Raw genomic sequence first — 13,206 nt, 5'->3', positions numbered from 1 at the left:
TGGTTTTTAAATATTGCTGCACTGTTTTCTTGCAGCACCATGTTCGGCAGCAGATAGATTTTTTTTTCCAGCCTACAGCTAAAGTAACTTTCTGATGCCTGTTATAAATCAATTATTGCTTAGTATTTTAGCAGTGACAGTGTGTGTTTTTATGCATACTCATTACCACTGGAATTTATTTTAGACTTTATGTGTATACACTACTGCTTTTTCATTGGCTGAGGGCTATCATGTGGTGTTCAGTGTAGGCAGTGGTTGTTTAGCTGCAGATGGCTTCATGGTTGCAGTGACACTGACCTATTTTTACTGGAAGCCTGTACATTAATTTACCATGTAACAGGATCATTTCAAACCAATATTTTGTGTCTAACGATTTACATAAGTGGGATACTTCTCCAAGAGGCAGCCACAAAATAAGTTCCTCTAGGATAGTCTTGATTTTGGTTGGCCTTAAGTATTTGTAATAGTGTCTAGCTCATGGTACATTTTCTAAGCAATACCCTTGGAAATACAAATGCACAAACAAAATTTCACAAAACCACAAGGGTCTTTATGCACAAGCTATGAGAAGTTGATCTATATCCAAGCGGATTTGTCCAGTGCCAATTTTACAGTCTTATTTATTTAACCTGAGCCATTACTCAGACTAATCATGCCAGCCTACCTTGTAATTCAACAACAGGCCATGTGTATGTGAGTGCCTGTTTGTGCATGTGTGTGGCAGTAGCAGGTTGAGGCATGTTTCCATTTAGCAGCTGGGGATAAATGCCCTGACAGATGAGATGTTCCAGACTCATCCACAACCTGCCTGGCTCTGCTCCAAGTAGCATTTGTTCAACAGCAGCCAAACAATTTGTATTTCACAGCACTGAATGCTGCAAATCCACTCAAGTCACTCAGTGCAATTTGTGTATTTGTTTGTTATGTGTGTGTCTGCTTGAGAAAGCAAAAGAGTGCAGGGACATGTATGCTGACAAAGGGTTACTGTACTGCCTGCATGCTCTCTTTACCTCTGCCACAAAGGAGCATCAGATAACATGCAAGTGTGTGTGTGTGTGTGAGTGAGTGAGTGAGTGAGTGAGTGAGTGAGTGAGAGAGAGAGAGAGAGAGAGAGAGAGAGTTTGTGTGTGTGTGTGCATGCCTTGGGCTCAGACACTAGATGTAATGTTAGGAATAATGAGGCCAGCAGGCAAGCATGCATCAAATATACACACATGGATGCACGCACGCACAAGCTCAATAAAACATCCAGTTTGAGCACATTATTTATATTCACATCAGTTACAAATAATCACAAAGACATAAACAATCCATGTGGCATAAACAGTACAAATCACACACATGCACACACACATGCACACCACAAACATATAAACGTGACTAGTCGGTGATTACACAATATAACAAGTGTCTGTGTGTGTGTGTGTGTATGTGTGTGTATGTTCCGTATTTCACTTTAAGATCCATTTAAAAAGCAAGCCGGCTGCTGGAAGAGCGAGCCAGCCAATTGCTGGCGCTGTGTCACCTTTGATCTCCGCACAGTGCAGCCTGCAGAACACATCGGCGCTACAATGAGAAGCAGAACACACACACACACACACACACACACACACACACAAACATGCTGCCTAACACTCTCACAGATGCACACACATAAGTATCCCTGCTTGTAAAGACAAACATACATACATTAGGCGCACGCACATACACACACAATACACATAACCGAACCTCCTCACAAACACACCCTTAACTTTTAAATGCACACACTCATGCACGCACCCACAGACGTTCCCACACATGGAGACCAACAGTTTGGGCATCGAAAGCATTCCATTCTGCTTTTTCGTTTACAGTGGAAAAATCTACCCTTTGACCCAGAGTATTTCCAACATTGAGGAAGGAGGCAGCCAAGGAATTCCATGCTTCAGCGCTAACAGACTGAGAGGAGAGATGGATCGATGCCCATCATTTATGTACCGGGTGTTTCCAGTTTGAATTCTATTGCCTTTTTTTTTTTCTTCAACTAGAATGGCTGCTTCAAGTATTCATTGTGCAAAACAGTTTTCTTAAATTAGTAATCCACTGGTATATAGAAGCTATAGATTCTACTTTTCAGATATTACTTGGCAATGACGTTACTTCAAAGCTGCACTAATCAATATTTTCATATTCATATTAACGATGAATCAAATGTACGTGTAATGTGAAATGTGTCGCTCGTAGTGACAAACCCAATAATCACCCAACTCTGCATTAACCCTTAGCTCTACGGACATCTTAGCTTCTTTCAGCTAATTGTTTTGGTTTTATGGCCTGCAACTTTACTGTTTTAGTTCACGCTCTCATTTTCGTGCTCTCTGTTTTCAGCAAAAGTTCTAAAAACCCACAGTACTACCCTACCTGCCCAGCAACAAAAGGCAGACAGACAAAGTTAGCATCTAGCTGATAAACAAAGTGCAGCATTTAGCAGCTAAAAAGACAGATATTTTTCTCAGGAGTGGGTAGAGACCAAAACAGAGCTACAAGGGAAGACAAACATGACTCCAGATAAATGTTAATGTGTCCACATTTCCTGTGTAACTAAGCAACTGTTTGCTAACATGTTCACCATATCAACTTTATAAGGGGATAATATGTCAGTGTTGTATTTACAGTTTGTTTTACTGCAGGTTTAAATTTAGGTTTTACATTTTCTGTAAAGAAAGCTTTGGTGTCTGTAGGTGGCACTCTTGTGTTTCTCTGTTCAGCAATAGTGAGTGCTAACTACACAATTCCTTCCTACCTTCCTTGTTACATCTTTCTGCCGAACAGAATGAATAAAAGCTGATAGTGTTACTTACACAAGCCTATGAGTAGATTCATCTAAACCAGGTCGCATGATTTCTACAAGCTGATATGGAGGCTGATAACTTCATGAGCTCATCATTTAAATCATACTTCAGTACAGTACACTTGATACTGGCGGCATTCACAAAATGCTTTTTTGATAGTTGAAGTAGGTGTCACAGGTTTGATGTCAGGCTGACTCAACTAGAGGCAAAGTCATGCAGAGAGAGAGAGAGGTGAAGAAAAGTGAGATGAGGTGGAAATGTGATCAGCATAACCATCATTAGAGCAAATGTTAATGATCCCTTCAGGGATACTGTGGCTCAGCAGATTCCAAGAATACAATTCAGATGAGAAATAGGAGGAAAAGGATACTAAGGAAAACACAACAAGTAATCTCACCTGCTGAATATAACGAATATCATACAGAAAATGATATAGCAAAACAAATGTGGAAGAATGTGTGCAAGCGTGTAAAAATGTATTCCACATATTTAGATTATGTAATTACAGATAGAGGCATAAGATACAGTACGTATGTGCATTACATATAGATTATATTTTTACCATTAAAATGATGGAAGCAACACACATAAATCACTGTAAATATGCAGTGCTAGTTATTATCAATGTTCAAAAAATATATACGAATCGTATGTGCATATTTTAGTACATTCTGCATCCTGATTATGTGCTGCACGTATCTCTGAACATGCTGCTTCCATCTCTAAATCTAATACTACAAATAGGTGCGATATTTGCATAATTTTGCATAACCCTGAACATTTTACATACTTAGCTGTTGCCTCTATCAGAAAACACGTGATATAAACAGGTGCTCTATTTGTATAACCCTGAACATTTTTACATATTGTACTTAGCTGTCCCCTACTGAAGAATAATAACAAGTCTTTATTTTGTTCATGTTAGAAAGCGTGAAGAGATGCTAGACAGATTGCTACCAAGTTTGCTTGAACCTGCATGATATAGAAAGCAGTAGCATTATTTTTTAGTCAGACTTGTGCAACTAGACAACGGCACTGGCACTAAGCATGGAGCACATTTGCTGAAATTATTAGTGCCAACCCAACTACCACCACTTGTCTGGCACCGTGTGCTATTTTAGGTTGCTTACTTCATCATGTGTAAATAAGTATTCATCTAGTGAGCTAAATTGCTACAGGACACACTGCGCAGTACTCCTGCCTACCTAAGCTCAACAGGAATTTTGGTGGAACTACAAGTTTGGAGTAAAAAGGACAAAAGGGTGGAGGGATGACAGAGGAACACTTGTGATAGACAGAAAGATAAACACTGACATACAGTCCAAGACACACAGAGATAGACAGACCAATACAAAGATAATGAAACACAGACTAGAGAGGCAGAGACAGGGTGTGGGGATCCTGCCATACCATAGAGCCCAGTGAGCTACAGGACACCCAGTCCAAGTACAGTAAATCCAGCAAAATCTGGCAACCCAGTGATCAAATCAGTGTTCCCACACTAGAACGACTGGGGCAGCTATGGGAACACAGTGTCCAAGTAAGTACATAACAGCGCTCTCTACTGCACTACTGAGGACAGACTGTCAGACTGACCCTAGACTGAGAGAATTAATGGATACGAGCTAACTGCCTTGCATTCAAGGCTTCTTATAGGTTTTTCCATTGCACAACATGGATTACACAGGCCAAGCTCCTAGTATTTTCTACTTTTTGGCCAGTTGGCTATATATGGAAAGATGTATGTAGTTTTAGAATTCCATAAAACACTGATTATGTTTGTAGTAATCCTTAGCAGGCACAGGAAGTCTGTTTTTAAGGCTACGTGCCCATATGTGGACACTTTCACACATACACACTCGACTGGTGCCAGTGTTCATAGACGGCATCTTCCTAGTTCAGTGTTCTTAATCATCCTGTAGCCCCCAAACTAACCAAATGTATTCATTCTGATTTGCCCTTGTATGTTTCATACATATCACACATCATTCACACACACATGCTGTAAACATGTCAGAAAACGTCTGCAGCATTCCCTGGACAGAATGAACGACTACATTACTTTAACACTGCGCTTTATTTCCATTAATTTCAAATCACTGAACATACTGTGTCTCTATTTCAGATCCCCTTTAAGAATATACAGCTGAGAAAAGCCAAGCTGGAGAGCGGAGGGCTGAGAGTGGGCAAATGGAGAAAGACAGGAGAGAGAGCAGAGTGGAGGAAAGTGAGGTAATTGGGAATCATATGGCCATGTCAAACAGCTTGCCCAGTGATTCCTGACAGCCCAGCGCTGCGTCCTCATGCCTCCTGCACAGAGGCCAAGGAGTGAGGTAAGGAGGAACAGAGGGACAGAAGTACAAGAGTCTGTCAGAAAGCGCCTGGAGGTCGGAAAATTCAGTAAACTAAACAGAGAAACTTCTCACCAGCAGGCTGGCTGACTGGACTGAATGTTTTGGAGGGCAGGGAAGATAGAGACAGACTAACAAAGAGAGATAAAGGTCTTGTTGAGTGGGCTGGGGGCAATAATTTACCTGCTCACAATCCCACTTTTCAAACCCTAATCACCCACTCCTCCACGGATCTGAACCACTCAAGGGAGGAATATGTGTCTGGAAGAACGCAGTGTTACCACTGTTCCACATGCCTAAAAGCACGTGTGCGATGAGACGGCTCCGCGGGAGGGTTTTTTCAGCAGAAAGGTGCTGAATTGAATTTCCACTGAAGAACAACCACAATGAGACATACTTTCCATAGCCATCAACAATGGATAGACACTGCCAATGCTGTAAATAGTTTACAGAACTCACAAAGACAAACAGGCAGACGTGAGCACAAACACACAAACACACATGCATCTAAAAAAACAATACATCCATATGCATGGATGGAGGCACAGCACACTCACACAAGTTCACACGAGTGTGTGCACAGTGTGCGCACATGTAAATACACAAAAGGAATTCAGTCTTTCAGAATCAGAAATACTTTATTGATCCCCGAGGGGAAACTCTTTCTCAGCATTGCAAAAGTTTGGTGGTCCATGCAAAACAAAACCAGTAAAAACAGTTTTTCCTATATCTAGAAATGGTTTACCTTCACAGCGATGTTTAGATTTTAGTACATTCTGAGCAGATGTATGGCAATCTTTCAACACATGATGTAAAACTTCTTTTTCACACTCCACGTGAATTCTTATTTTCTAATATGACTGACAAAATTATTATTGTAACTTAACTTCATTAAAAAAAGGTCAAAACAATCTCATGTTGCACAAACAAATGTCTCATTATGAAATTGCACTGTGCACATCTTTATGAGTATAGGTTCACTTGAACAATTATTTTAAGGTCTCCGCTATATGACCAAAAAGAAACCTGGAAATGATATATTTAAATACTAGTAGCACAATAGATGGACAATTTTTTTGTGTGTAGACATGTTTTGGTTTTAAGCCAAAAATCCATTAATTCCTGCTCTTCAAAAGTCTTGGCACCAACTGAAAATCAGAAACAGGATTACTGTGACGTGGCGCCATTACTGTAATCAATGTCAAAGGCAGATCTAGTGGCACCAAATAAGCAATGAGTTGAGTGGCTCAAATAAGCAAAGTCTGCATCCGTTTTTACTGATCTCCTAGTAACACTTTTACAGATATTTCATCGTCTGATTACTGTATGATCACAGAAATAATTTACCTTTCAATCCGCCACTCCACTCCCTGGTCTATACTGCAGTCTTAACAAGCCATCTGGGAATTCAAAAACCAACAACATTCCTGTCCCGTGCAGGTCACCCAGTCTAATAAATTGGTTTCTGAATATTTACCAGACACGCCTGCTTTACTTATATGGAGCCAAAGTTATGTCACAGCTAGCAATTCAATGCAAAACTCATAAACACTTAGTGAGACATTGATCTTTGACCTAGTATGGTATGAACCAAGATTTACCATGTAGTGTTGAATTTATGCCGCAGCTAGTAATTCAAACCTACGACATTCCCACAGAGAAAGAAACAGCTTTCCCACTCGAGAAAACTATAATGAAATTTAACCGTTCAAGGCTTAGTCCAACACTAAATATTTAGAGCTTTATTTATGTCACAGATGGTAATTCAAAGCCACAAGTTCCCAACTCTTAAAGCATTTACTGGATACCACAGGTTTATCAATTCATCAACTGATTTATGAGTTGACGTTTGAGAAAGCAGAGTAGGTCATATTAAACTCTGACTTAACTGAAACTGCAGTGTATGATCTCGTACCATAAGAGCCATGACCAGAATAGGCCAGGATCATAGCCAGGGAGAGTATTTATGAGAAATAGTCCGCCCTCACATTACTGTAAGCCGGTATGTTACTGTAATCAGCATTGGCTGGCCCCATATGAATCTCATTAACATTGACGATGGAGGGACTCCGGGAATAGACAGACCAGTCTCTAAATCTTTGTCAACAAATGAAACAACAGGCACAAATGCAAACAGGCTCACAGAAATGCAGCCATGTGTGCAGGTACACACACACACACACACACACACACACACACACTCCGCTCATCACCTCATTTTTTTTTTTCTCCAACAAAGCCACAAACCCTCATGAGCACACACATGCACTGTACAGTACACTTCTGTCACATGCAAGCAACGTACATGCCTCAGATGAGCAAAACATGGGGCAGATGTAGTCCAGGGAAAATTCCTAAATGCTTATGTTCAATACACAGCTGACCACTAAATACAGCTGATTTCCGATATTCAAATACTGCATCCTTCAAAACAAATAGTTTGAGTCACACACACGTCTCAGTTATCAACATAAAAGTAATTCAAAGTCAGCTGATGTCTCATATCCTATTTTTCAAAGGTGGTATGGTCTCCCATACCATATGAAGACAATGTTTTGCATCCAATGCAACCACACCAACTTATAATGCAGAGTAAAATATTAAACCTGCAAGAGCACTGCTAAGAAAATTTTAACAGTTTTTTTTTTCTTAATTCCTGAAAAGTTTCTGGAAAGTTTCTACAGTGTGTCTTAGAGGGGTTTGACTTACATAATTGCCAGTGGAGGGTTCTCCAGGAGGAAGGGACCCAGGACTGAGGACAGGGGAGCTTGCTGGACTGCAGAGTTCTGGGAAGGGGTTGGGGATGGCCGGGAGAGATGATGTCCTCAGCTGCTGCTCCTCCTCCTGCAACCTCCTGGACAATGGAAACAGGACAAAGGAACAGTCATACTGTGGTCAAACACACTCTGTAGTATTAGCTTGTGTTATAAATATTAACTGAAGTCTAAGGTCGTGACCTGGAACAGCTCTTGAGAAGTGAAATGGGAGAACTTTGAAATGAGAGCTGCTGACACATGTAAAATATGTGCGGGACAATTAATAAAGCATTGCTGTACAGTATCCAGTCTCATGTCTGTTTCCATCTGATCTACCCATAATGAACAGTCTCCCAGCAAGTGGAAATCACAGACCCCTGCAGCCTGCTAGCTAAATTTCTGCAATATTTATCACGCATCAATATTGAATCAAGACATCACTTTAAAGCAGTTTTTATTTTAAATCAGGCACATATAGTGCAAGCTTCTGGCCTGAAAGAGGAATGATGATTTGACAGCTATTCATAAACTTTTCAGGATTTCTTTTTTTAAATGGGCAGTTCAGTTTGTGAAATTCTAGCTTCACAGCTAGCTCAGAGAATCACTGTAGAATCACTTAGTCTCTTTCTCGCTTTCTCTATCAAACTCTGTCTCTCTGTAGAACCCAGTGAGTTCAAAAGGGAACAGGCCTTTTGATGTTGCGTTCCATCTGAGCTTGAGAACAGGGTTATCCAGAGGTCAGCCCTGAATAATAAGAACTTCAGGGCCCCAGTCTGTGTGTGTGTGTGTGTGTGTGTGAGCTTGTGTGTGTTTTAGAGGGAGATCATAAGACAGAATACTCCATTACCTGATCATCCCTCCTCTGTTTCTGTCATTTACTCCAAAGGCGAATAATAGGAGCTGACACCAGCTCTGCTGCACATGCGTTTGTGTTTGTGTGTACTTTATGTATACATCCATACTTCTGTTGCCTTAGTGTGTATGTGTGAGTGAGCACAACCACTTTTGAATGCATACAATAACAGCCTTAGGGAGAATATGGATTACTACTCTTCAAATTGAGAGAGACATTTGCAGTTGGTACTAAAATAAATGAGAATTTTTACCTTTCTCCTCCTGCTGGTGTAGTTTGAGACAAAGAGGGAGTGACAAGGAGGAACGGGTCATTCGAGGGTTACAGATAGGGAGCGGAGAGGAAACGTTATGCCCAATTATCGAGAGGGTGTGGAGGGATGACAGTGTACAGTGAGAGGTTTCTTTTCCAATGTGGAGAGATAAAAAGAGGTTGGAGCTCTGCATGTGTGTGTGGCTATGCATGTGTAAATGTATGAGGGTGGAAGGAGTTCGCTTAAAGCTTAGTGCCATATTTCTGTTGCCCGAGTGCATGTGTCTGTATGTGCCTGAGTGTGTGCACACATGTACAATTGAAGTCTTATTTAATTATGTGTATGGTTATCAACATTTTTTTCGTTGATAACCATAAACCAGATTCACAGGCTGATGGCCATTGCCTTAACCCTCTGTCCCTAAACCTAAACCTGTTCGAGTCATATTAACATTCATGTGTGTTTTTGTATGACGCTGGTTATTTCACTGCTTACACTCTTTGAAGGGCACTCTCCCAACTCAGTATGTCACTCTGCAGCCAAATATGTGTTTATGTAAGTTTTTGTGCATTCAGAGAGCTGTCTTTCATGCTAGTCTGGACAGCTCCCTCTAGGGTTCAGTTCCCTTTCTTGTCCAGTGCCTGCCACACAACCCATCCAACTATGAGCTGCTGAAATGGACCAAGAAATGTATATACCTCTATATACCTCTGTATATACAGTGGAAACACCTACCTGACAGCGAGGATGTGCATAGGTTGTGACCGGCGGAGGCTGGTTTGGGGTGAGTCCGCGGACGAGGAGGAGGAGGACGGCTCTGGGAAGATGTGGCTTAGCACATGTGAGTGCTGACCCTGCCGAGGCTGGTTGTGTTGCGTGTGATGATGGTGATGGTGATGGTGTGAGGAAGAAGTCTGTCCATTGTGCAGTAGTGGGGTGGACTCATTCTGCTGACCACTGCAGGTGGAGTACAGGCTCTCCAGCGAAGAGTTCATATCATTCACCAGGGCCTCTAAATCGACGTCATCCTCTAGAAGAGACAGAGAGAAAGGAACACATCACTGGCTGAATTTTAACAGATACTGGCAGTAAACATGTAAAAAATCCCTCAAATGAGGAGTGCAATTAATGCTTCTGTAAAGCAGATGAGAGAAGTAGGTTTCAAAACTGTCGAGGACAAGTGGACAAAGAACAGTGTGGAGCAGAAAACACATCACTAAAGCTGGAAAGAAACCCAAACCCTAAATGCAACAAAACACAATAAAAGAAAAATGAAAATCCTATAAGCCTGCTGCTTTGGTTTCAAATAGCTGAGGCACTCAAAAAAAGAGGTAATGTCCCTGGATATTGTTGGGACTTTCCCTTTTCTATTTCAGTTTCTCTATCATTTCATTGTGGCCAGGATTTGAACCCTTGACCTCACTTTGAACCATCTTAATTCTAAGGAATACTAAAGGAAAAGAAAATACTGGCATGCACAAAACGCAAGAACACACACACACACACACACACTGGTAACCAGAGTGCACAATCAGCAAGACTATCTTGACTACGTACATTGTGCTGCCCTGTGAGGCAAATCTCCAGGGATAACAGGTACAAGCACAAACCTGCCTGTAACACTTTTCAACTCTTACCACTGGGGTTCACAGCAAAGGCATTGCACTGTATGCATCTGCTCTAAATTCACTGCATGTATCAAACATTCTTCTTTTAAAAGTCTTTAAAAGCAGGACATGGAATTCTTTTCAAAGGGGGAATCTATCCTCAAAGCCCCTGTGAAAACCTCAAGGTGCACTGAAATTCATGAAGTGAATTTTTCAACTGAGTCCAGGAGCATGTTGTATCAAAAGTTGTAGTGAGCTCAATTGAAGGGAAGCTCTCTCTTTCTAATTGCCTCATGTTGTGAACGTTTTATCATCTGGGTAAACTGGGTGCCTAACTTTCTAAATTACAATCTGCAGTGGTGACTCATCTTATGGTTAATAATTCTTCATTATGAAAAAGAAATCTATCTCATGAATTTATCATCAAATCTCTGTATCCAGCTTCCTCAACTGTACTGTAGGACAAGTAAACCACTAGGGGGAGACAAGCTCTACTTGATCAGAGCAGGGGCTCTCAAATGTATGGGGTTCATGTGAGGGAACACCGAATCAGAAACAATGTTAATGTACATTTTGATGTGAAATTTCAATGTAATTTTTTCTCTTCTTCATTTCTAATTTGATTGTTGATACGCTCAGTGGCCCTACATTGTAATCCGGTATATAACTGTAATAGATCAATAATTTCAGCCTTGTACAACAATAACATTATGACTCAGTCCTGTTTTATTTTTATTTCTCCCTTTATTATGATACCAGAGATGCCCTCTTTTAGTTATTGTATTGCTTTTGTAGTAGCATACAAAATGAGAAAGTCTCATTCTTAATGACTGAATGAAAACAATCAGAAAACAGAGATAGGCTAACATTTTGTTAGCTCTACCCCCTTCAGCATATACAAAAACTCCAGCCAGTGGTTCAAAAACAAATCTGTGCGAATGAGTGAATGTAAGCATATTAAGCCCCCTATCTTAACTTTTATTATGCAGTCCAGCTGTCAGAACTCCAGGGCTTAACATGTGCCATGTACTGACAGCTGACAACTGGATCACGCCAGGTGGTGCGAGGGTCATGCCACTCGAAAGCAGCTAAAAGTCCCACTTCTCGGCAGAAAGCTAACATTAGAAAACAGCAATTTGACTAATGTAACATTTTAAAAGCATTGGCTTTAAAGTGAGCCCCTCAGCCTAGCAAGGAATCCGTTTCCGACACCAGTTTTTCCCAGAGGGAAAAACAACAACAGCCACAGGTTAGCAGGCTACCAAACATCCCCATCCCTGCATGCAGCAGCATGGCTTTGTCTCCAGCACTGATGCTAAAAGCTACCTGCACAAACTGAAGTGTTGCCTTTGAGGAGCTTTTCCTGAAAACGTGTCAGGTAGTTGTATCACAGGTGCCTGTGAATCACAGGTGGTTAATCTGTAGGTATTAATAGCGACAGGTAAGCTGGAGCAGCTACTTATAGATAACCTGGAGAGTTAAACAGCTATTTAACACAGGACACAGGGTACATACCTACAATGCCATACACAAGGCTAAGGACAGAACAACATTACCTGCATTCAGCAGTGATAATACATTTTTTTAATAAATATGAAAATGTTTTAGGACAACATAATCAAACAAATGGTTAACAAATGCTATGGGTAAACAAATGAGGGTAAACCATAAACTACATCAAAAGTGAGCAAAATTCCAAAAATTACTTGAACACACCATCTGCTCATCATCCATCATTGTCACTAGGTGAGACACGTATCCTCAAGCTAGTGAGAGAATATACGTTTCCTCATAAATCTGACCTAGTATGGCCTCGGGAGAGAGCTGTTTGCATACAAAGAAATACAACCCATAAACTCACACATGGATGTAGGATTTTTGCGTCATTATCAGTCATACGATCGCAGTCACCTATACATGCCACAATCAGGCAACAAATGCATGCATCATGCACCCAGGTGTAGGAAAGACAGATTGATGACACAGACAGCATGCAGGCAGGCACACACACACACAGGATTTAAACCCGTGAAGATTTGGACCAGGGAGCAAACTATGGTTGTTCTTTCTATGACATGGAATACAGAAAAATAGAAGTTATGCCAGATACTTGGCCTTGGCAGGTACAAGAGACATAAACACCTTTACTCATGCCCACCAAAGTCACCAGAGGAAACAAACACCTCCTCAATAAGTCCTTCCCCTTTAAAAATCCTTTATTTTAAGATGTGTGATTATCCTGAATCCTATCATCTTAAAGACTGCGGATCAACGTGGAGGTGGTTTAATGTTTGGTTAATACTATGCTCTATGGGAACTACGCTAGGGCTGTAATTAACAATTGATTTTTGGTTCATTTATTAATCTTTACGTCTTTAAAGTGTCAGAAAAAGAAGAAAAATGCCCATCATGGTGTCTTTATAATGCTCATTTTGTCAGATAAACAGTCCAAAACCCCAATGAATTCAGTTTACTATCATATAAAAACAAAGAAAAGCAGTCAATCCTCACAACTGAGAAGTTGGAACTCGTGAATGTTTGGCATACTTTCC

General features: G+C 40.8%; 1 protein-coding gene across 7 annotated transcripts in view; it reads right to left on the bottom strand.

The window, feature by feature from the left end:
* grb10b (growth factor receptor-bound protein 10b) overlaps window positions 1–13,206 on the bottom strand; it is a 69,667-nt gene that overhangs the window by 27,151 nt on the left and 29,310 nt on the right. For all 7 annotated transcript variants that reach the window (XM_044206946.1, XM_044206945.1, XM_044206947.1 and 4 more), the window contains 2 exons: window positions 9,783–10,077; window positions 7,895–8,039 (listed from right to left, as the gene is read on the bottom strand). In XM_044206946.1, the coding sequence (XP_044062881.1) occupies window positions 7,895–8,039; window positions 9,783–10,077 (440 nt within the window). The remainder of the gene's footprint in view (window positions 1–7,894; window positions 8,040–9,782; window positions 10,078–13,206) is intronic.

This window comes from Siniperca chuatsi, linkage group LG9, assembly GCF_020085105.1.
Source record: "Siniperca chuatsi isolate FFG_IHB_CAS linkage group LG9, ASM2008510v1, whole genome shotgun sequence".
Classification (NCBI taxonomy): Eukaryota; Metazoa; Chordata; class Actinopteri; order Centrarchiformes; family Sinipercidae; genus Siniperca; species Siniperca chuatsi.
This window is presented reverse-complemented; position numbering and strand designations above follow the sequence as displayed.